The sequence below is a fragment of the Fundulus heteroclitus genome, chromosome 11 (assembly GCF_011125445.2).
Source record: "Fundulus heteroclitus isolate FHET01 chromosome 11, MU-UCD_Fhet_4.1, whole genome shotgun sequence".
Classification (NCBI taxonomy): domain Eukaryota; kingdom Metazoa; phylum Chordata; class Actinopteri; order Cyprinodontiformes; family Fundulidae; genus Fundulus; species Fundulus heteroclitus.
The window spans coordinates 17,521,684-17,544,987 of record NC_046371.1 but is presented as its reverse complement, the minus strand read 5'-3'; the positions used below and the strand labels follow the sequence as shown (position 1 = coordinate 17,544,987).

General features: G+C 37.8%; 3 protein-coding genes across 3 annotated transcripts in view; 1 reads left to right on the top strand and 2 right to left on the bottom strand.

Moving 5' to 3' along the window:
* b3glctb (beta 3-glucosyltransferase b) overlaps nt 1-7,626 on the bottom strand; it is a 48,216-nt gene extending 40,590 nt beyond the window's left edge. The window contains exons 1-3 of the mRNA XM_021324615.2: nt 7,452-7,626; nt 3,612-3,651; nt 3,101-3,210 (exon numbers count right to left, since the gene is read on the bottom strand). Coding sequence (XP_021180290.2) covers nt 3,101-3,210; nt 3,612-3,651; nt 7,452-7,499 — 198 coding nt within the window. The 5' untranslated portion in view covers nt 7,500-7,626. The remainder of the gene's footprint in view (nt 1-3,100; nt 3,211-3,611; nt 3,652-7,451) is intronic.
* Nucleotides 7,627-17,117: 9,491 nt separating this feature from the next.
* On the top strand, nt 17,118-19,287 carry LOC105937392 (mesenteric estrogen-dependent adipogenesis protein). Its single transcript, XM_012878688.3, has 5 exons — nt 17,118-17,436; nt 17,588-17,715; nt 17,946-18,061; nt 18,150-18,317; nt 18,406-19,287. The coding sequence occupies exons 1-5, from the start codon at nt 17,243-17,245 to the stop codon at nt 18,424-18,426; spliced, it is 627 nt and encodes a 208-aa protein (XP_012734142.2). The 5' UTR covers nt 17,118-17,242; the 3' UTR covers nt 18,427-19,287.
* A 104-nt stretch (nt 19,288-19,391) lies between these two features.
* On the bottom strand, nt 19,392-23,274 carry LOC105937393 (arachidonate 5-lipoxygenase-activating protein). The gene is made up of 5 exons (XM_012878689.3): nt 23,044-23,274; nt 22,886-22,967; nt 20,827-20,897; nt 20,093-20,174; nt 19,392-20,023 (listed from the first exon to the last, which is right to left on the bottom strand). Exons 1-5 carry the CDS (start codon nt 23,114-23,116, stop codon nt 19,861-19,863), a joined length of 471 nt encoding a protein of 156 aa, XP_012734143.1. The 5' UTR covers nt 23,117-23,274; the 3' UTR covers nt 19,392-19,860.
* Between the last annotated feature and the right edge of the window lie 30 nt (nt 23,275-23,304).

Here is a 23,304-nt window from a genome sequence, read left to right as displayed (position 1 = left end):
CTCACATTGGAGAAATTCACTTGCCACATCGGCTCATAAGAGAAGGTGCAAAAGTAGGAAAGGTGCATCAGTTATATACCATGAATCTTCATATATACAGTGGATCAAAGAAAAAAAGAAAAATAACAAAAAAATACAAAAAGAAATAGGAATGGGCAGATGATGTCTTATTTACATTCATGGTGATACACACACACACACACACGTATATATATATATATATATATATATATATATATATATATATATATATATATATATATATATATACACACACACACACGTGTATTGACATATATTCAGGTGGTGATAGCAGCAGAAGTCACTTCTTCAGGATTATTGCACGGGTTATAGCACAGTGTATTAAATAGATTATTGCACATTAGTTAACAATTATACTGAACGTGTTTGATGTTTTTACACCAATCGGAGTAACGTTTGCTTTCTGGTTGGAAAATAATAGAGCATAAACAAATTGCAGCTTCCTGTTCTTGTTTTAAAATTGCTTTTAAGTGTCAAACCTTTAAGGTTGTCGTACCAACCCGTGCCAGATTATGGATAAAACAAAAAAAATGAAACCGAAATTTTTTAAGTGAAAAAAAAAAAAGAAAGATCATCCTCAGCACTTGAATTATAAATGATCTGAGATCTCATTTATCAAGCCTGTGTACGCACAAAATGGGGACTAAATCTTGCATATGTCCCTTTCCACGAAGTGATAATATATGAAGGAAAACTTGACGTCAGAATGAGCAGTCACTCGCATAAACTCAGCCACACTGCATCATGAGTCCTCTCAGATGTTCGGCTTCATCATAAGTATTTAAAACCGCGGTGTTATTTATCCTTGGACTGGTGAGTCATATATACACCTAAGGACCTTTCAAATTAATAAAAAAGGCCCATAAGTCAACTTAAATCAAAATCTGCATAATATTTCATCAGTTTTCCACCACCAGATTCCTCTCTCAGATGATCATCAGGGTGACGTGTGCCACAGATTAATGCATAAATTGTGACAAGGTGTGAGGCAATCCCACTGGTCGCTGCAGACGGTTGATAACTGCGCATGTCAGAGTGGTTCTACTCTGAATAAAGTCAGGTGCATTATGATCGGATTACTTGATTGTGTGCCCATATAAACGGTGTAATCTGATTATTTAATCCGAACATGAAATAATGTGCACGTAAACATAGCTATATGTTAACCATGAAATAACAACGATGAGCACACTCATTTAAATACACATTGCCATATATGAGGGGCTTTGCATTGACCATTTATGGTAGAAAGTGGGCGTGTAAAAGGCAGAACATGAGGAGGAACCAGGCACGCCAATGATCCGATTCAGCTGTGAGTTTTTAGGGGAAAATTGCTTGCCTGTGTGCATGGTTTTACAAATCAGGATATTTTTTTTGCCAAACATTATTTTCAGCTTTTGGTTGTACGCAGGCTTTTAGTATTATATAGATCCTACGCAATGTGTAAATTATGTTTTATAAACCGGATTTACTGTAAATGTGTCATTTAGATTGTTTGTGCTTTACATTTAAATTTTTAGAAGTCAGTAAAAAAACCTTTACACTTATGTTTTTGACTTTTTTTGTCATGCTTAAACGCTTCAGATAAAATACTTTAATTATTATAAGTTTAATATCAGAGAAATTGATGATGATTTTAATTATTAAGAGAGATGAGATGCTATGCAAAACAACCTGGCCATATGTAAATGGTTTTGTGCCCCCTGCTATTAAGACATGATTAACCCCATTTTACGGACAGTCACTCTCAATTTCAGTAGCCAGACCCATTCCTGATAACTGCCCGGTTTGCAGAATTAAATCAAATCCCCGAGCAGATCTGTCTGACAACATGATGTATGCTAAAAGATCTCAGAAAGTGTTTTGATCTAAAGAGATTCAAGATCAAACGACAGGATTATAAAGCCGTCTCCAAGGCTTTGTAATCTAGTGAACCCCAGTGAGAGCTATTATCGACAAAAGCAGAAAGCATGGCTCAGACGTAAATATCCCCAGGATCGGGCTGCCTATTATTTACAAAGAACATTGACAGCTCATGTAGGAAGACACCAAAGGACTCAGAAAGACATTGAAAGCAGTGATAATTTAACAACAATAAAGAGGTGGGGGGGGGGGGGGGCACCAATTACCGACACCAGAAGACAGTTTAAAGAGTTTATTGTTAAATATCTAAAAGAGATGGTTCTTCTTGGATTTGGGACTGGACTGGATGGCACTAGGAGGAGAGGCAAGTGATTAACATTTGATAGTAAAATGGTTGAATAATGATTACGAGATGAGGAAAAGCAGAATGTTACTGGTGACAAGGAGAGCGGCGCTCCAGGCGGTGGTAAGTCTACGCACAGAGACTGAGGCCGGCAGGAGATCGGGAAGTAACGTCTTTCCTTCCAGATTGATGGTAAAGAATGGTGGAAGGTCAGAGGGTGAACAGGGAAAGAATACGCTATGAAACCCAGGAGGGCTGCCAGGGGAACGATGGAGAGGACGGAGGAATCTGTGGACAAACATTTCTCCCCACAGATGTAATAGACTTGTTTCCAGTTACGGGACACTGGTGACAGTTGTTGCAGCAAAGGGGGATGCAACAAGTTATTCGGCTTAAGGGGGCAATAACTTCTTCACATAAGGGCAGGTTGGTGTGGATAACTTTTCTCCCTAAATGAATGAATGAATGATACCATTTAAAAACCGCATTTGGATTTACTCCCATCAAAAAGGCAAAAAAACTAAAGATCTGCATGTATGACACATACTTTCCCATTTCATGTATAAACATATATATGTTCTGTATTTTGTGCAAATGTTTTACTATGGTCAGAACTATGATACTATGATACAGAATAACCACAACTACAGAGAAAAATGTATGGTTTTAATATAAACTTTAAGTACCCACAGCTGTTTCATTAAGTATGAGTAAGAAGAATACAGCGATTTAGACAAAATGTTTGTTAAGTAGTCTATAGGAGAGATGTATCCATATCTGAAGCACATATCCTACATTTCATTCTATCTAGTAATACGTTCTGAACTATAAATCATTATTTGGACATTTTACCTGCCCAAGATTAGCTGCCTCCTGCAGAATCTCTTCCTTCCTTTGTTGGCCGCGTCGGGCATGGAAGGAGTTCTTCTGACTCTGAATCACGATTACCAACTCCTCAGGCTCTGCACAGGGAAAAAAAAAAAAAAAAAAAGCAGACAGAAAACTAAAATGATCAGGCCAAATTCCAATTTAATGCCGAGCTGAGCCTCATATTTTAGGCTTTATACACACTGTGCAGACACGAGTAGAGTTTTATGATTTCTAATCCTACTCTCAGCGACCGGGACAACAAGCCGCTACGCCAAATAATCCTCAAGCTAGTCTTTAACTTCCTGGCTCCAAATTTATGGCAGAGATGTTCATTTAGACTCTACCACCCTGCGCTAATAGAAACCCCGAGCAACAAAACTCCAGGGGAAATTAAAATGTTGTCTGTGCTCTCCATAAAACTGATTTAATTTTCTATGTGAGCGTTCACTACAAGCAAAGCGTCAAATCACCTGGAACTAAAGGCCACACTCACCAGCGGAGCTCTGCGCTGGCTGCTCCTCGCGCTTTGAAGCCTGCAGGGAAAGACGCAGGCTTTAGGAAAATGTTGTATTGATAAGTTACCTTCACTGCATTGATGTATGAAAATAAATTAGTCGGCTTAAACTCTCCAAAATCTGCCAGAAGAATGAATTATTTCTTCCCCGACAGAATGATCTTCATCACAAACCTAAATCTGTCCGTTTCTTGTATTAAGATGCATTAAGGGTCAAAGCAACTGCACATTAGTAAAGAATTACGAGAAAAACCATCGGGAGCTAATGATGATTGTAATCTATTTTTAATTCCAATAAGGCGAATTTGAAAAAAAAAAGTAAAAACCGACACAAGATCATTGAAAGATGGAAGAATGTTGCCAGTAAAGCTAAAAGGCAAAGTTTTATGAGTAAGAAATGTAACCTTCAATAATAGTAAAGCGGGTAAAATAAGTGTTGAACATGTCAAGCTTTTTTTATAAGTTTAAATATTATCATCAAATCAAAAGTGAGTTCAACAAATTATCAGTTTGGGGAGAGCAGACCGTTGGAAGAAATAGAAGCATTTTATATTTTTCTCTAAAACCAATTTGTTTGGTTTTTTTTGGGTTAAATAATAAATGTCACTTGGTTTTTTTTATAATTTATTTCAGACAATCCAGCGAAAGTATAAACTGACCCCATACAAAACACAATGAAGAATGATATCTGTAATTAACTATATGCATAATTCAGTGATTATGTCTGAACAGGGGGATGAAGAAGTGAGACTTATTGAATCTTACCCCTTCTCACATTAAAGTTGGAAGAAGTTCTGAAACTGTTTATTTTTTTATCTTTTTCTTAGCTTTAACAGGGGTGCGTATACTTTTAATACCTGTCATATATACAATCATCAGTAAATGTATTGTTGATCTTTATGATATAAAGCAAGTTTGTTTTCTAGTATCTATTTTAAAAGGTCCGTGTATGTCCAGATTTGTTTATTTTGTTGCTTTTATGAGCCTTTTAATTTTCTTTCAAGACACTCTTAGTCAGTACAGAGCACATTTGGCTGACATGGTCTTTGTTTTTTATAGGCAAGTTGATGCTATAATCTTCCACCAGCATTAGCTGACTTTGGGGTTTCCAAGGACATTCTTCGGTTACTTTAAATTCTCTTGGACAAAAACAACCCCCTGGAAAAAAAAAATTACAATTAATTTAACAACATCATATCCTCCCTAATACCTGGTATTTGAAGGTTTTTAGTATACATTAACAGAATTTAAAGGAGGTAGACACTTTGTTTTCACTAACGATGGAAAAATCCTTGTAAAAGTTGTATAATTCAGGTCAGGGATTATAAATTAGGTGTTCTTTTGCTATTGTTAACAACTTCTTTGAAACAGGCAGCTGCATGTCCTTAAACATCTCATCTAAAATCTAAAAATAGAGTTTGCAGAAAATACAACATAATAGGCTGAGTGCCCTGCAAAAGCATTCCTAACCCCTGAACTTTTTCCATGTTGTCATGTTACAGCCCACAAACCTCGCTCTGTCTGACACATGAGCTTCCATCGCGGCTCCGCTTGTTTGTTCAGGGCCTTGGTCCGGTCTCATATCTTGTGCTACCTCAAACAAGATCTCTGAACGCGTCTCTTTCCCTCCTCTCGTCAACTCTGACCTCCGTTCCTGTTCCTGCTGAAGAAAAGCGACCCCAGCAGCCTGATGTTGCTGAATCCATGTTTTAATGTGACGTTTGCGTTTGCAAGGGTGATGGGCAGTGTTACTTTTCCATTACTTTTAGTGTTTTACTACTTGGCAAAACAAGTTAGTATTGACAGATACTCCCACCTGAGTTTGTTTGTTTTTACTGAAAAACAAGCATGCGTTATTTCAAAATACACCAGACAAAAACACGCGCTTAAAGGTTGATTTAATTATGAACTTCTTGCTGATACACACATTTTATTGTTCTAATGCATTGTTCTGATATATATATATATATATATATATATATATATATATATATATATATATATATATATATATATATATATATATATATATATATATATATATATATATATATATATATATATATACACGTCTGGGCCTCCCTACTGAAGCTGCTACCCCCGCGACCTGACCCTGGATAAGCGGAAGAAGACAGATGGACGGACGATATATATATATATATATATATATATATATATATATATATATATATATATATATATATATATATATATATATAACCTTTTGCAAGTATTGGTTGCAAAAACTTTAGGTTGTGAACAAAATCTTCTGCCTGAATACCCATCCACACCTTCGGTCCTGCCTTCCTCCCCCCTCACAGTCACTTCAATGCAGGTGAGAGGTCTCACCTGCAAGCCTCAGGACCGGACGGCATCCCCCCCCAAGGCTGCTGAGGACCTGTGCAAATGAGCTCTGTGAGGTCCTCAGCTACATCTACAACCTGAGCCTCAGCCTGGGGGTGGTGCCCACCCTGTGGAAGACCTCCTGTGTGGTGCCGGTTCCCAAAACGGCACACGCCAAGGAACCGGCCCACTTCAGACCAGTCACCCTGACCTCCCATCTGATGAAGACCATGGAGCGCCTCATCCTTGCTCACCTACGCACCGTGGTGAGCCCCACCCTGGACCCGCTGCAGTTTGCCTACCGGCCCACTGCAGCGGTCTCCCACCAGGAGCGCTGTGAGAGTCATGTTCTTTGACTTCTCCAGCGCTTTTAACACCGGTGCTGCTGAGGGGGAAGCTGGAGGATGCTGGAGTGGACAAACATCTAGCTGACTGGACCATCGACTACCTCACTGACCGCCCTCAGCACGTGTGGCTGCATGGCTGTCAGTCAGAGGTGGCAGTCTGCAACACCGGTCTAATTATCAGTAATTAGACTGATAATTACACTCAGGTGTACTCAATTTACCAAGGTTACAGCTGATAGCAACTGGTTGCACTTAATTTTCTTTACTAGTGTTGTGGAATAAAGGAGGCTTTATACACATGTATGCCACACTTTTCAGATTTTGATTTAAAAGAATACAAGTTCAGGGATTATAAATGCTTTAGTGAGGCACTTTCCTTCCAGTATTAAAGGTATGCTTTAGAGAGCCAGCAAGTTCAGTGAAAAACCACCGCATATCGACCTCACTCGAAGTATCGAATGTGTTAAAACCCATAACGACAGTTAACCCATTAATCGTTCACAAGGATTTGAGATAAGCATGTTAAATTCCTACAAAGAAAGAAACTTTTTATTTCAATCAGACTTAAAAAACAACATAACTAAAAATACACAGGTGTTCTAATTCATACAGTCAAATAACATTTATACCGGGTTTTATAACGTGATTTGTCGGCAAAAAGTAAAAACATATTTAGATGTAAAATTGGGTTCGCGTCAAGTTTTCCAAAAACCTATAGAGGCACAGTTTTCTATTTCCGTTTTCATAACGCAACACTTTTTTTAAAATTGACCAATAAGACAGCAAACCTTACTAATTTATTAAACTGATACGGATAAGCCCAAAAAAATTATAGTTTAGACGTACTAAAAAAATTGCAAAACGCCATATTTTACGTTTACCTAAATACTATTTTTTTTTTTTTTTTTTTTACAAACATACAGTTACATAGAACAGTAGACAGGTGCTCTAATAACAAAAAGAATAAAGAAAATAATAAAAAGGAGTGTACGTTTACCTAAATACTAGCTTTAACTTTGAAGCTCACAATTACGTCACTTCCGGTCATTAGCTGCATCGTTTGTAGCTTGGTGTAGCGACCTAGCTAACGCCGACTGTTAATAATAAACATGGCTTTCAATGCACTTACCCAGCCGAGGAGCAAACACAGCGACCAGCTTACAGCCATTAGCCACATTATGGTGTGGCATGGCAGCCGTGGCTGCTGCTATACCGACCGGGGAGAAACGGCTTTAAGTCATTCCTGTACAGACAGCGCTGCCGTCACTCAGCCCACTACTTGCCGTTTACCCACAGCGGCCACTAGTGGACGCTGCCATATTCGTGTCCAGATGGAAACGATTTTAGACATACAGTGCAGTTACGGTGAATGTGAAAAGCTCTGCCGCTCTATTTTGTTGTTTGACGTGTAAAATAATTGTGGGTTAAAAAGGTTTGAATGTCCCGTTAATGAAGCTTCAGATTCAGGAGAAGCAGCTGGAATGGTTTTCACTCAACAAAGAAGATAAGATAGGCTTTATTGATCTCACATTGGAGAAATTCACTTGTCACATTGGCTCATTAGTCAATAATCAGAAGAAGGTGCAAAAGCAGGAAAGGTGCATCTGTTATATACAGTGTATCTTCATATATACAGTGGATCAAAGAAAAAGAGAAAAATAATAATAAAAACACAAGAAAGAAATAGGAATGGGCAGATGATGTCTTGTACATATGTATTGACATATATTCAGGTGGTGATAGCAGCAAAAGTCACTTCTTTCAGGATTATTGCGCGGGTTATAGCACAGTGTATTAAATAGATTATTGCACATTAGTTATTACAGTTATGGTTACAGTTATAATGCAGCATTGTATAATCTGGTAGCAGCAGGAATGAATGACCTGCGGTAGCGCTCCTTTTTACAGACAGGATGTCTAAGTCTGTCACTAAAGGAGCTACTCAGCTCCTCTAATGTCTTGTTGGTTGATTGCTCGTGCGTTCAGACATAATATAGAGAAAATGAAAAAGAATGATTATAAGAGAAAACCATCAAGCCTCCTCTAAGGCTGGCATCTTGACTTGATCAAACAGAGAAAACTGTTTCTACACTCAATGAGCTTAGATGAAGCCCCAGAGTAACAGTCCAACTACTATTATGTGGGCTTCTGCAGCATCCATTATTCAATCTTGGCCTGGCTAAAGTCACTGCAGCGGTTTCCTGCTCTGGTGTTGCAGCATCGACACCGATGCATCTATTTCTTATGGAAAGCTAAATCAGTTTTGCATAACATGCAATATAATATCTTTTTTTTTCTTTTTCTGTTAAGTTTAAAGTAATCCCGCACTTGACACTTTCTGTCGTTCTCTTAGCTCTTCTTTCCCCTTGCTGTCTCCCTCCATAGCTGATGAGTGCAATTGGCATCCATAAATCAGCAGCATAGGCGATCATTAGCAGAAGTTAGAGCATTGTGCAACAGAAAGAAAAAAACACAAAAAAAAAAAACACAGTGCCCTGAATAGTTAAACAGAATTGAACTTAGCCTCAAGGCAGATAATTTGGCTCGAGAATATTTAGTATAGTCAAGTTACTTGAATCATTTGATTGTTTCAGCCCTAACTCTCTTCATTTCTTTTAGCTCTGTGCACCATTGACTTCTACGACTATTCAGTCTCGTCATCTGCAGAAATGCTGAGACGACTGCGCTGTCGTTGAGTGCGTCGAAGGTGACATTGTGTGTAAACAATTATTTAAATTGACCAAAAAGAAGGCAAAGGGAAAAGATTGCTGATTTAAGGAGAAGCAGGAATTTGCCAAACTGTTTATCTATAACGGAATAAGAGGTTGAGGTGATGGAGAAATATAAATACCTCGGTGCCCATTGGGGCATAAAACTGGTCTGTAGATGCAACGATGAGGTTTTAAGCAAGAGAGGACAGAGTGGACTGAATTTTTTAAGGAAGCTTAGGTCCTTTAGCAACATGTTCTAGAAGTCTTTTGTGAAGAATGCAACGTCTTCTGCTTTCATCTGCTGGGGTAGCAGCAGTGCTGGATCTGATCTGGGTACTGTTCTGGAGTTTTTTGACATGATTTTACTGCGAGAGATTTTTATAAAATGAAAACGATAATAATGCGCTAAGCATTTCTTCAAAAATATTGTCACGCAAGATATGTATTCATTCAGAGGCTTCTTCTGTTCCGTGGCAATCACAGGGGATTCTTCCACAACTGTAAAAATCTGTAACAAGTCTTTGAATGAACTTAAATAAATAAGTAGATAATCTATTTATTTACTGTTATTTGTGCATCATCATTGTCATTTTTAATGGTTTTCATAGGACTAAATTTTTATATGAATTTTTATATGAAACATTTACTCTTGAGCCTACCCAAGTGTCTTAAAATGTGACGACAGCCTAATAAAACTCCAGAAATTATCTTCTGGTTGTCAGTTTTGGATTGTCACCCAAGAATTACCACAATCCCTTAACTTGTCAGCTGTCCCTTTGAAGGCTCAAAGGGCCGCCCCTGACTTCTCAGGCTAAATCCGCTGCTGTCTATCTCCAGGATTAGACTTACTCCTCGTTTTTGAGCAGCTTCCTTTAATTTTTGGGAGTGTTGGCCTAGTGGTTAGAGCAGCGCACTTGCACTCAGAGAAGGATGCAAGTACCCGGTCCGATCTCCAGCGCCGGCACTCTGGGTCCCTGAGCAAGACCCTTAACCCTCGATTGCTCCCTGGGCGCCGCACATGGCAGCCCTCTGCTCCCCAAGGGTGATGGGTTAAAAAGCAGAGAACAAATTTTGTTGTAATGTATGTTTGTAATGTATGTTTCAATGACAATAAAGAAGATATTACTATTACTATTACACTCAACAAAGATATAAAGGCAACACTTTTGGTTTTGCACCGATTTTTTATGAGATGAACTCAAAGTTCTAAAACGTTTTCCACATACACAATATCACCATTTCCCTCAAATATTGTTCCCAAACCAGTCTAAATCTGTGATAGTGAGCACTTCTCCTTTGCTAAGATAATCCATCCCACCTCACAGGTGTGCCATATCAAGATGCTGATTAGACACCATGATTAGTGCACAAGTGTGTCTCAGACTGCCCACAATAAAATTAAAAATCTATTTTTGTTGAGTGTATGTGGACATTGTAGGCCGATGGTTTTGAGAGAAGTAAAGAATGTGGGTTAAACTAGAAAAACATAAAGCAAAAAAAAAAAAAAAAAACTGAAGCTGGACATGGGCTTTCACTCGAAAACGTTTTGCAATCATCAAGATTTCGAAATGAGAGCAATTTTCTCACATGTTGGTGATAAAGCTTATTCGCTTACTGGTGATAATGACGTTTGGAAGTGTTGGACAGAGGAAGTCTTGCCAGGGGAAAAAATATAAAGAGCAACCCAGTGAACTATTTATTGTACCTGTGCTTGCTGATTGTTTCTGCATTCTTGTTTTCACCAAAGTATGACTGTGGAACATGTCATGTGTTTCATCTGAGGACGTTCTATCAGTGCTGATCTAAAGTATTTGAAAGTTTCCTTGGAATGTTTATCTTACAAAATCTCTCTAATTATTCCTTATGATCTGAGATAAAATAATATTATGATAGAGCCTTGGATGTATGTCAATACGTGCAAGTCTTGGGTTACCTATTAAACATGATGGAAAACAAGTCCATAAAAATCCAGCAAAAGACAAGCCGTCTTTAAAATTACCACTCGTGCTCGGATGAATGTGTAACAGATTTTATTGCTTCATATGAAAACGTTGACAAATAGACAGCGCCACTTGAGGAAGTATGCAGATTAAAGCATTTCCTGTTGAATCATCCAACAAAGAAATCGCAGGCGTTTGTACAAAGAGAGGTTGTAAAGTAATGTTTTATAAAGGACAATAAAATCGAGCACGGAAAGTACTTCATTTTAAAAAACTGTGGGTGTTCAGACGTTGTCTAATAAAATTACCAACATCAAGGATATACAGTTAGGTCAGCTGGCCCAAGCACTGAGCTCTGAGGTACTTCTTAAGTAACTCTGGTACATGAGAAGGATTGTAGCTCAACCATGCACTGTTGCTACAAGCTGCTTTAGGAGGGTTTGCTGCAAATTTGATGCAAGTGGCTAAGCTTCCTTGCATAAAGTGCTGTTTTTTAACCAATCGGCTTTATAAATTGAATATGACTGCTAGAATTAAACTAGAATATTTACCTAACTGAATCTGAGACTGTCCATATGATTGAATTGTTCTGGATAAATTAGTATACATGTGCCTCAAAAGGACAGTGGTGGAAAAGTTAATTTAATTTAATTGGTTGCCGCTGTTACATTTTCCATTTAGAAAAAAATAAAAAAATGAAATAATAATAGTAAAGTTAAATTATCTCTTATTTGTCATCCAGTAAAGCTTAAACATAAATGATAACCTTTCTTATTAATTCATTTTATTATTGTTTCAATTAGCTTTAAGCTACAATGTCTGGATGCTGTCTGGATTGACTGCTGCTGGTGCTGCAAAACAATTCTCCCAAGGGGGCAAATAAAGTATCTTGATTGTATTTTCCGCCTAAGAATCCAATCGATAAACGCTGATCATAAGCTGCTGCCGACATCAACTGTGCTCTAAACATTTGTGGATCAAACAACGTGGATTTTCCGTTCCATCCCTTTTACTGAAGATATCAGGAACAATCTGGTGTAAATATTCTATATATGTGGATCTTAGGTGAAGTGTAAGAGCAATGATGCTGCGGAACTGTTTAAACAAGGTTAGGCTGTCACACATAAATGGAAAGTAACTACAGTAAATGTGTCACTCTTCGTTTAAAAATCTATCTGCAGTTTTTTTTTAGAAGTGATTTAGTTCTAGTTACTGATTTGCTCAAGTCAAGCATTTGTAAGTTTGGATTTCCTGTAATTGGCTTGGGGAATATGAGTCATGTCCCATTATATGTAGAAATGGGTGTTGCATCATCCATATTGAACAAGAAAGCACTAAATTCTATGCGTTTTTTTATTGTAATCAAGAACTTTGGGGGGATAATATGAATCTTTTAATGGTAAATTGTCTGTACTTGTATAGCACTTTATCAAGTCTAGAGGACTCCAAAGCGCTTTATTAGTATTAGGATGTCTTCTTTTTGGTTCTTCTTTTTCTCTTTAGTAATTTTATTCCATATTTACAAACCAACAGGGCAATTAGCTTGCAACAACAACAACAACAAAAACAAAACAAAAAATGCTAACAAAGAATGATTAGAAAAGCTTCTGATAACGTCTACACACAATGTAGGTCAAAAATAATAGCCCGGTTTCATTTCTTCGTTGTAAAGTAGATGTGTCCTGGACAGGCACGCACGAGGGAATGTAGATAAAGGAGGTCAAAAAACATGTCCCTGTTTTATTTGTGCAGAGTGGCAGAAATTACCACAATAAACGAGTAAACTACACGTTTACCACAGTCACATACCACAGATAATGAAATAAACCAGGCATAAAACCACAGCGGTGACTGTTGGTCAAACCAAAGACTAAGTCCTAATTTGTCTCTCTCTCTCTCTCTCCCTCTTTTTCTCTCTCTCTTATACACACACACACACACACACACACATATATATATATATATATATATATATATATATATATATATATATATATATATATATATATATATATATACATACATATATATATATATATATACATATATATATATATATACATATATATATATATATATATATATATATATATATATATATATATATATATACATATAATGATGAAACAATACGGGCATAGTCAGTTACTGTGTCTAAGATGACCCCCCCTCCCCCTTTGCAGCCATCTATAGGCTGTTTGCTGTTTGTTTGTTTTTATTTGTCTTAAGAATATATAATCAGTGTGAAATTATTCAGTCCATTTTGGCCCATTTAGACTGTGTTTTTACATTGTCCCAATACCAAAGAAGCACTGAAAATTGCTCGTTTGGAATAGCTTAGGAGTTGAATAAATGTCAACATGTCCTTTAAATAATCTCTGTTTTATGTAGAACAACCAAATTCTTGACTGCCACCTAGTCTCACTAGTGCAGATGGTTACCCCAGATTAGTCCAGATTCCTTCAAATCAGGAAGATATTTTGATTTAGCGCTGTGTATTAGATGGCAACTTCATGCACAGCAACATTCACTGGACCTGTGTGGATAACCAAAGGAAAAACCCTTTGAGGTGCAATAGAGAATAAAAATTTTTATCTTGCGATACCCATACAGTTTTTGCCCTGGGCGTAGAGTCAAATGTACTATATCAACAACTACCACTGGTGCAGACGGATAAAACAAATATTTAAGAACGACCCATTTTTGTATCGCTAGACATGGCTAAAAACAAGTCTGCAGTGTGTGCACAAGGAAAGGCTCTAACACAAGCAGGTGAGGTGTAAAACTATTGTTGGCAATAAAACTGTCATTAAATACGAGGGCAGACATAAAAGGACAAGGCTCAGCAGCGTGACTACAAAATCACGTTTCACTGAACAGACGTACACGTGAAAGGTCAACAAAGCATTTTAATGATCTTAAGGGTTCTTGCATGGCTTATATGTCCAAAATTATTTTTTGAATTTGTCCCTTCTTGTTTAAGAGTATATTGTTTATCTTAAGAATGTGTTTTCGTACCATACTTTTATCATTGTTTTTAACAAAAGCACCGGGAAAATACGTATTGGTGTCTGACCCAATTCTTATAAAGTAAATATAACTTGACCGCTTGGAAAAAGAAAATCTTTTTAAGTTAATCAGTGTCTATCTGTGCAGGGGGATGGTGCCTATAGGATTTTTAAGAGGTTATTGGGCAAGAGGTGGCATACATGCTGGACATATCGCCGGACATATCGCCAGTCCATCACAGGGCAACACAGAGACATACAACCATGCGCGCGCACACTCACACCTAGGGGTATGATTTCAATTTAAAGAGACCAAATCACCTAACAGTAATGTTTTGGACTGTGGAAGGAAGTGGGAGTATCCAGAGAGAACCCCTGCATGCACTGGGAGAATATGCAAGCTCCAGGATTTGAACCTTTTTTCTGCAAGGCAGCAGTGCTAACAACTGTGTTACTGTGCAGTTGGTTGTTGACTGTCTAGGAGCATTAAATTAGCGACCTTTTGTTTCCCTAAATTTGAACATGAAGTGACACAGAGGGCCATTTTTCTGATGAACTAGTAAGACTGGAGAAGGGCCCATATTTATTTTGTCAACAGACACAGTGAAGAAGATAGATATTGAGGTAAAAAAAAAAAGTAGTGTTGCACCGATACCGGTATCCGACGGGGCCCCGATCCAGCACTAAAATGGTATCGGTATCGGCGAGTACCAACAAATAGGGCACCGATACCGTTCTGATGTTTGTATGTCACTTGAACGCACCCTTCTCCCCCCCGACTACTATTATACATGTTATACAAGTTCATGAAAGTTGCACTATTTTGGCATTAGAGAGCCAAAACTCAGGGTTTAAATGCGATTATTGAATTATTAATGTAACTTTACTGTCTTATTGTTGCACTACTATTATACATGTTAGAATTTCACGAATGTTGCACTATTTTGGCCTTTGAGAGCCAAAAGTTTATTCACCAATTGTCACCCATTCCAGGTAGGCAATAAAAAGTTCTACTACCCTAAGTAGTATGCAGTTATTCATATATACACACACATCAATTTCAAACAGATGGTATCGGTATCGGCCAATACTGCACAGCCAGGTATCGGGGCCAAAAAATGGCATCGCCGCAACACTAAAAAAAAGTCTCTATAGCTACTATTGTATGCTATTAGATATGCCAAATGTTTGATTGGGAGGCAAGTCAGGAAAATGCCTTTTTAGTGCATGCGACCAGAAATGTTTGGAGCTTGCTGAGTGCTGCTTGGACTCAAAAATACATCTATATTTATGTTAGACCAAATTTCTAATTCAAATAGTATTTAATATATGGCAACAGGCCAGATGGGTTTGGTAATGAACAAAGGATGAGTAAAAGGAAAATCTTCTCATGCCCACTGTTCGACACGGTAGAGGACATGTGACAGTGTGGGTATGACGGCATATATCCTTTTTGTTTTGGTGGTGCAGTCAGAACGTTACTGCGTTAGGATTTTTTTTTATATTTATTCTAATTAATTTGCGCAAATGAAACAAAAATACTCATGAGTCCAACTCAAATAACTGTATACGTGAGTATACAATACTTGAGTCAAAACAACAAGAATTTTTATTTCCTTTTTGTGTAGGGCAGATAATGTTCACATTAAGGATAGTACAAATGGTCATAAAAAAGTGGAGTGTTTACAAAGGGACAGGCCTGGAAAAAAAAGGAATTTATTGCTGTCGCATATCAGTAGCAATAAATCCAGCATCATACAGTGATGTGAAAAAGTATTCACCTTAACTTCTTTTTTTGTTCCATTTGTTACACTTAAACGTTTCAGATCATCAAACTACTTTCAATATCAACGATAACCAGAATAGCTCACAAAAACTATTCTTGCATTTGAATCAATAAAGGGAAAAAGCTGTCCAACCCAATCTGGATCCCTTTGATACATCAAGAAATCACTGTGACTCACCACATTTCTTTCTTTCAATTTCTCTAACCAGCCAAAGTTTCGATTACTGCCCGGTCTGTAGAGTAAATAAATTACCTAATGCGTTCTGTCCTCGACTGAAATATCCTGAAGGAGAATGACTGGCCGTCAGTTTGTGGCCTTATGTATTGTTGAGCTACGCAGCAGGACAAAGATCCAAATCACACCAGCAAATCCACCTCTGAATGGCTCAAGAAAAGACAAGAAGGTTTTTGGAGTCCTGTTGTAAAAGTAAAAATAAACAGCCTGATAAATGCAACTCTTTTACTAACAGTTGAAAATATACTCAGGATAGAAATCAGATGTCTAAAATTGGATATCTGAGAAACTACAGTGTATGAAATGGTTTGATTTGCAAAAATAGAAAATCTCACCAACAAGTCCAATGATATGGAAGCCAATGTGAACTGATTTATATATATATATATATATATATATATATATATATATATATATATATATATATACATATATATATATATAGATAGATAGATAGATAGATAGATAGATAGATAGATAGATAGATAGATAGATAGATAGATAGATAGATAGATAGATAGATAGATAGATAGATAGATAGATAGATAGATAGATAGATATAAAGAAACCATTTGCCAAATCCATGCAGCTATTAAAATTGAGTACACAAGTCATGAATCAATGCCCTACATCAGCACAGGATCACTTTTTATGGAACAGATTGTCCATGTGAAAGACAAATAAAACGTTAGTGGAAATGCACATGAAGGTTCTTAATTATTTTCTGTTTGTTCATCTTTGTTCAAAAGCCTGCTTGAGACCTTGCAGATCAACTTTAGGGACTGATTAACTTTTTACTTATTTGCTGGAGAGCCTTGGTATGCTGGGAAGTCGCACCCCCTCCCCCAACGTTTCTATCACTCTAAATACTCACACCTGAGATTGATTCGACAAAAATACATATTCCTTTTGAATTTATGAAAGAAAGGTATTGGCTGTTTTTTTTTTGTTTTTGTTTTTTTTTACAAATATGTATTAATTAATGTATCTATTTCAAATTGTGTTATTTTATTTCTCTATTTTCTGTAAGTTAACCAAGTCTGTTGAGGCTGTCTCGTGATTGCAAGCTTTTATTTTGACAGGCAATGTCCGGAAGTTGCATCATGGGAAGTGGTCGCAGCTCCAGTTTGGCGACTTGACAGCAGCGGCTTCATAATAGGAGTTCCTGGGGCTTCATCCAACACAGTTATCCTGTAAACAGCAACGGCGGCACCGGGAAGGAGCTCTTAGGCAAGACATCATGATCTTAACCCAACTTCTCACCGGGATCAGCGTGACCGAACTGGGTCAGTTTCTGAAAAACCCACCGGAGGGTTTCACCGTGAAGAAGTTCGGCTCGGAGTACCGGGTCCAGAGCGACGACCAGTGCCTGGTTTTCATCGATGATCTGCATTCCGGGAACAGGAATGTGGTTTTCCTGAACTCGCTGGGGAGGTGATGAACTTTTACATAGAATAAATAATAATAATAATAATAACAACAATAATAATAATAATAATAATAATAATAATAATAATAATAATAATCTGCAATAAATCTGCACAGATGAAACTCATGCAAACTTCTGTTTTCCCTCCTATAATAGGAAGTTTAAAATGCACAATCTGTGGGAGTACACCAGCATGAGGAAGAGTCTGCTGTCCAAGAGGATCTATGTGTTGGTTTCTCTCTGCGTCCCCCAGGCCAGCAAGAAGGGGGCCACGGAACCCAGAGGTGACTATCCTGTTTATCCTGCAGCAGGCTCACTGTGTCTCACTTGGCTGCATGCACCATTGGTTTGGATGACTCACGTTGGGCTGCTTGCAGCTGGGTGGAGTAGTCAGCAGCACACAACTGAGGTCATGCTGACATTTCTTGTTGTTTTGAACCACAAAACTCCTGCTTGTCCGTCATATAATGTCCGGTGTTGTGTGTGTGTGTGTGTGTGTGTGTTTTTTTTTTAGTTCTGCGGGAGTACGTGTTTTCCATCAATGGTGGAGATCCGATGACCAAGTGGCAGATGGAGAGAGGCCTGGACTGGACCATCTCATCCGTGGCCGGAGAGAGTTACAGGGTGGAGGTAAAGCACTGCTCTCGTTTTTTTTTTTTTTATTCTGCTGGTGCAAATTACTGTGAGAATTAAATGTTGTTGTTTTTTGTTTTTTCAGATTGACTTGAGTGAGATCTTGAATAGCTTGGCTGCTGAAGGCCTCGTCGACGAGGACCTGATGAAATATAATCCAACGTGGAAAGATGCCTCCTTCACCCTCAAGTACTATTCTGATGCCCTATTTGACTTCCCTCACTGGTTTGGCTTCAGCAAAAAATCATTTAAAGTACGTCGCCTGGTATTCCTATAAACTCCTTTATAAAGTTGTAGATTAAAGTATGTCTATTTAATCCCGCGCTGCTTTATTTTCACAGCTGAGACCGATAAACACATGAGCGGGACCGTGGAGATCTTATCTGTTGAGTTTCATCAGCAACGTCTGTTGCTGCACCTTTAAGAAGACCGGGGAGGAGTTTTGTCATCTGTGGATGAGAACCCGGTCAGTTGGAAGAAATCTTTTTGTTTTGGCCCGAGTTTGGCATCTGAGCTGCTGGGTCCGTATTTGTCTGCCCTTCAGTGAGCGGAAAAGCAAGAGCAAAGATTGAAAAGAAAAATCTGGCATGCCTTTTAAGATCATCCAGTCAAATTGTGTGTATAAAACTTGTACATATTGTTCCTGGCCGGTTTCCAGTTGTTTGTGCTGTACAGTGATGGAAAGAACAGAGGTCACAAACAAGGTTGGAGTCTTTTGCACTAAAGAATCACTTGTTTTTTGTTTTTTTTTGTAAATATGTTGAATATTTATTGGCTGAATACAATACAATAAAAACATTTTACCACACACAACTGAAGCTTTTTATATCAACGGTGTTAAAAAAAAGTGATTGAAAAAAGTGAGCATGAAATAAGTATTGATCAAGTTAATCAACCTATTAACAAGGAATTCACAGAAGATGGTAACAACCCAAGTATTACTACTTGAAAATCATCTCAAGTCAGTCGAGAATTTATAGAAAATAAAGTTGAAGGACACGGAACAATTACTGAAAATGAGAGAAGTTTTGATTATTAAGAAAATCAAGCCTCTGTTAATGAAAGTTCACACCTCCTGTATAAAGAAACCAGTCACTTACATTGCTTAGGTGGGATTTTGACCCATTCTACATAAAATCTCTTGATGTCTTCAGAGTTAAGGGGGCTTCTTTTATGCGATTCTTTACATAGATTTTCAGTTTATTTCCAGTGCGGCCGATTTAAACAGATATATTTCTTAAAGGTTTCCTTGCTGTCTGAAAAAAAAAAAAATAAATAATCCACCCTAATTTGAGTTTAAGATGTTCCTAACCCCAAACTTTACTTCTTTTTTTTTTTTTTTTTGAGTGAAGGAAAAGTTCTCCAAATTTTACAAAGGCATAGATGCATAAATATGCCTTTCCTTCACGAGTGAAGTATTGCGCAGTGACCATTCATAGCAACCATTGCTGAGAATGAAAAACCTTTATACGGGTCATCAGTTAGGATTAAAATAGCCAATATTAGTTGCTGATATAGGGAGGAAGGTTGCTTCCTAAACACTGACAAATTTCAGCAACTTCCTTGGCTGTCTATCCCTTTTTAAAGCTTGTTTTCATCGTGTATCCAATAGTTATTCTTTGTGCCGTTACATTTATTTCAACAATCCAAAAAAACAGACTTCATTTTTATTTTACTTGTGGAATATCTGGGTTGTTACTAACATGTCAATAGCCCTGTTAAGAGACTGGAGGTTTTTACTGCTGAAAGCACTGGTGCGTTCAATACTTAGTCCTCACTGTAAGGGACCTGCTGAACTAAGGGAGGAGCAGGAGAGCAGATGCGGCGCTTGTGATGGTTTCTACGTATTCCTTGTAGTCGCTGCCGTAGAAGCGCCACAGCAGGTAGTTGAAGATGCCCACGATGCACATCAGGGACAGGAAGAAGATGATGCGTTTCCCAAATAGGTACCCGGGAGTGCTGTGCATCAGATAGTTAGTCAAAGACAGTTTCTAAATACAAAATAGATAACTTGGTGAACTGGGCTACCTTTGAGAGCTCTGTCCCAGATAGCCGATGAAGTACTTCTGCCTGACGAGAAGGTAGATCATCCCAGCAAAGGCGGCAGGAGCTTCAGGAAGACAACGGGCAAAGAAGCTGGGTTTATCATGCATGTTGTGATCAACGTATCTAAACCTTTCACACCAGTATTGTCTACTACGGTGTTGATGTAATGACAAGTGTGCAATGTGACAGGCTAGTAAGATCTATAAAGTGACAAATTCTTGAACTGTTGTATTTTATTAATGTTTTTGTACCATTCAACTAAAACATTACGATACTGCACTAGTTTCAGGAGCCTCTCCAGAAATCTTTGCTTGCGGTGCCAGATGGGGACCACAAATATCCCTAACCATAAGCCAATTTTAGGTTGGTTTTTTTTACTTTGTTACTATGGTAAAAATTAAAATTTAGGTCGTACTGCTGAATAAATCTGTATAAATTAATAAATAAAATGATGCGAATCCTCAACGTTTATCCTTTCCCCTCTTAAAACGCCTGCATAAAAATGCTAATATATAAGGTGTCTATTTCCTCCCATGGCTCTTCCTCGTTTGAGCCACCGGAACTACTGCTAAGAATTTGACCTGGAACTGTGTGCGTGAGACACTGTGTTCTGAACTAGTTTAGTCCGAGCTGTCTTTGCACCCAAGCGTGATACTACTAAAAAGAAGGGTGTTCTGTTTTATTTGAGGCATAAACATGGCAGGTTTAATCATTACCTTGATTGAGACAAAGTCCGGCACACCACATCACTGCCAGGAAAGTGGGATAGGCATCCATGCAGTTTCGGCTACAATTAAGCAATTATTATTTGTTCATTTAGTCACTCTTTAACAATAAAAACAAAAAAAAAACATCAATTCACATAAAAGTATCCTTTTCATGAGGGTCCTGGACAAAACAGACTGAGAAAGATTAAGACAGAAGAAGATGCAACCGTCAGGGAACACATAATCAGCAATACCTGTAATTATCTGTGGGGAAATCGTTTGCAATGACAGGCTGAAGAAATCGCCATGGGGTTGCAGAGAGTGGTTGCAACAATAGCCAGGAGTTTATGGATGTTGGGTAAGGCTCAGATTGAATTTCAGTTTAAATACTTTTTATGCCATGCTTTGTGTTATGTTTATTTATTTATTTATTTATTTTTTGTGTGTTTTCAGCGTTTCTGTCTTTGTTCCTGTCGTTTTTGTAAAGTACTTTGAATAATCATCTGTATGATGGATGGCATGCAAATAAACTTGTGTGACCTTGTGACCTTCCACAAGGAACCACCTTTACATCAGCATGAAGTGAGTCCAAAACGGAAGCCCTCGCTCCAAGCCTGACTGAAATGTCCATCTGCATGGAAGGACAAGCCAGATGTCTTCCGGAGAAAAGTTTGCTTTTAGGTAGGGCGCAACAATTTTCCTGCTAGTAGTTCTGGTGCTTTGCAGAAAGTAGAAAGCTTAACAAAGAAGGAGGACTATCCCCAAATGTTTGCCTTCGCCTTTCGACTATGCCTTTAATCACTAGCTAGATGACTACAACTTGGACAGGTACTCCATAAAGCAAAGAATGCATGTACCCAGATTGACATTGCAACGGTACAAGCAAAGTAATGTTAAGCTTTTGAATAACCCAACCTCAACTATATATAAGACAAATTATTATGCATGAAAGCCAGGTCTGTGCCCGGAAAACTATTTAAATAAACTCTCTCAAGGCAGATTACTGACAGAAGCTTGTTGATGATGGCTGGAAAAGGTGTGTTGCTGAGATAAAACTAGATAAGGGATGTTTAGTTTCGTTAAACAGTAAGGTTGGTGTACATATACATATTTCTGAGCCCAAAGTATCATCTGACCTTGTGTTGGTGAGAAAAAAAATCCACAATAAATTCAAACTTTTGCAGCATTTTCTTAAATTTGAAATTAATTGACATTGGTTTGATAAGAACCGTTCAAATGTATCATTTAATGCTATTCGGGTATATAAACTTCTGACCTGCACTGTAAATAAATAATGAGTTTAAAACATGAATATCTGCAAAATTTTCCTCAAAGAAGACTACTTGAAATTTGCAAAAAAAAAACAACGTTTTGATGCTTTGCAATTTCTTTTTTGACATCCTTCCTGGAAGACAGCAGCAAGGACGTGGCTTGAACATTTTATGTTAAAACAGGAAGAGTGTCGCTGCCTGTGGACTAATCAAGTAACCGGACAAAAGACTGTGATGTAAGTCACATCCACACAATAGACATAAACTTCATGCTATGGATAAGATGTGCAAAAAGAAAAATCATTCACCCTAAACAGGATTCCATATTTCAAATCCTTAGTTAGTTGTTTCTGCTTCTTTAAAACTGTAATTGTGTGAGCAATTTAAACTGCTAACCAAATCTTTTAATGATGCTCCTATCACATAACGCAAAATTATAATTTGTTTTACCAAGGCAGCAAAGGAAAAAAAGTTTTTGAAACCATCCCATTTAAGTTTTAAACGAACAACAAATGTGTTAGTATTTTTAAAAAGAAGATTATGATTAATTTACATGAAAAGCAGAATGATAAATGTGTTTCAGGCATTTAAACAAGCTTTTTTACCAGCATTTTTTCCCCTTTTGTTTTTGTTTAGGAAACCAGGAATAGCCTCCCAGTGGGGTAATGTTTGGTGGGATATAACATCAAAGAATTTTTTTTTTATCCATAGCAGAAATATTCTGTATTATTATCTCATCTTGTTTCAGTGCTACTTTATGTTAACAGAGAAATCAGAGCTGAGTGAAGGGCACTTACTTTGCACAAGACACTCGCTCAAAAGCTGACGTGTCTATGTTACGGCTCTTGCATTCCCTCTCCACCTTCTGAGCAAAAAAAACTAAAAAAACACAAACAGAAACTGTTACTGCCATTTTTCTCTCAAATTCCTCCAAAAACGATTGTCTTCATCTCACCATTCTGAAGAACACTGATGAGCGTGATGATGACCAGGAGGTAGATGTTTTCCACCACTTTGCAGGACTCCATGGCTGAATAGTGCAAGCCTGCTGGTTGCTGAAGCTCTGGAAGACAATGCTTCTCTTTCACGTCCAAAAACGGCAAATTAAATCCATACTCAAATACTCTCCCTTTATGGCATTATAGATGCTGCTATCTCACCACCAACGACCACACATAGTGTCTGGCTTCCTCTTTATGTAAATGATGCACTGGCT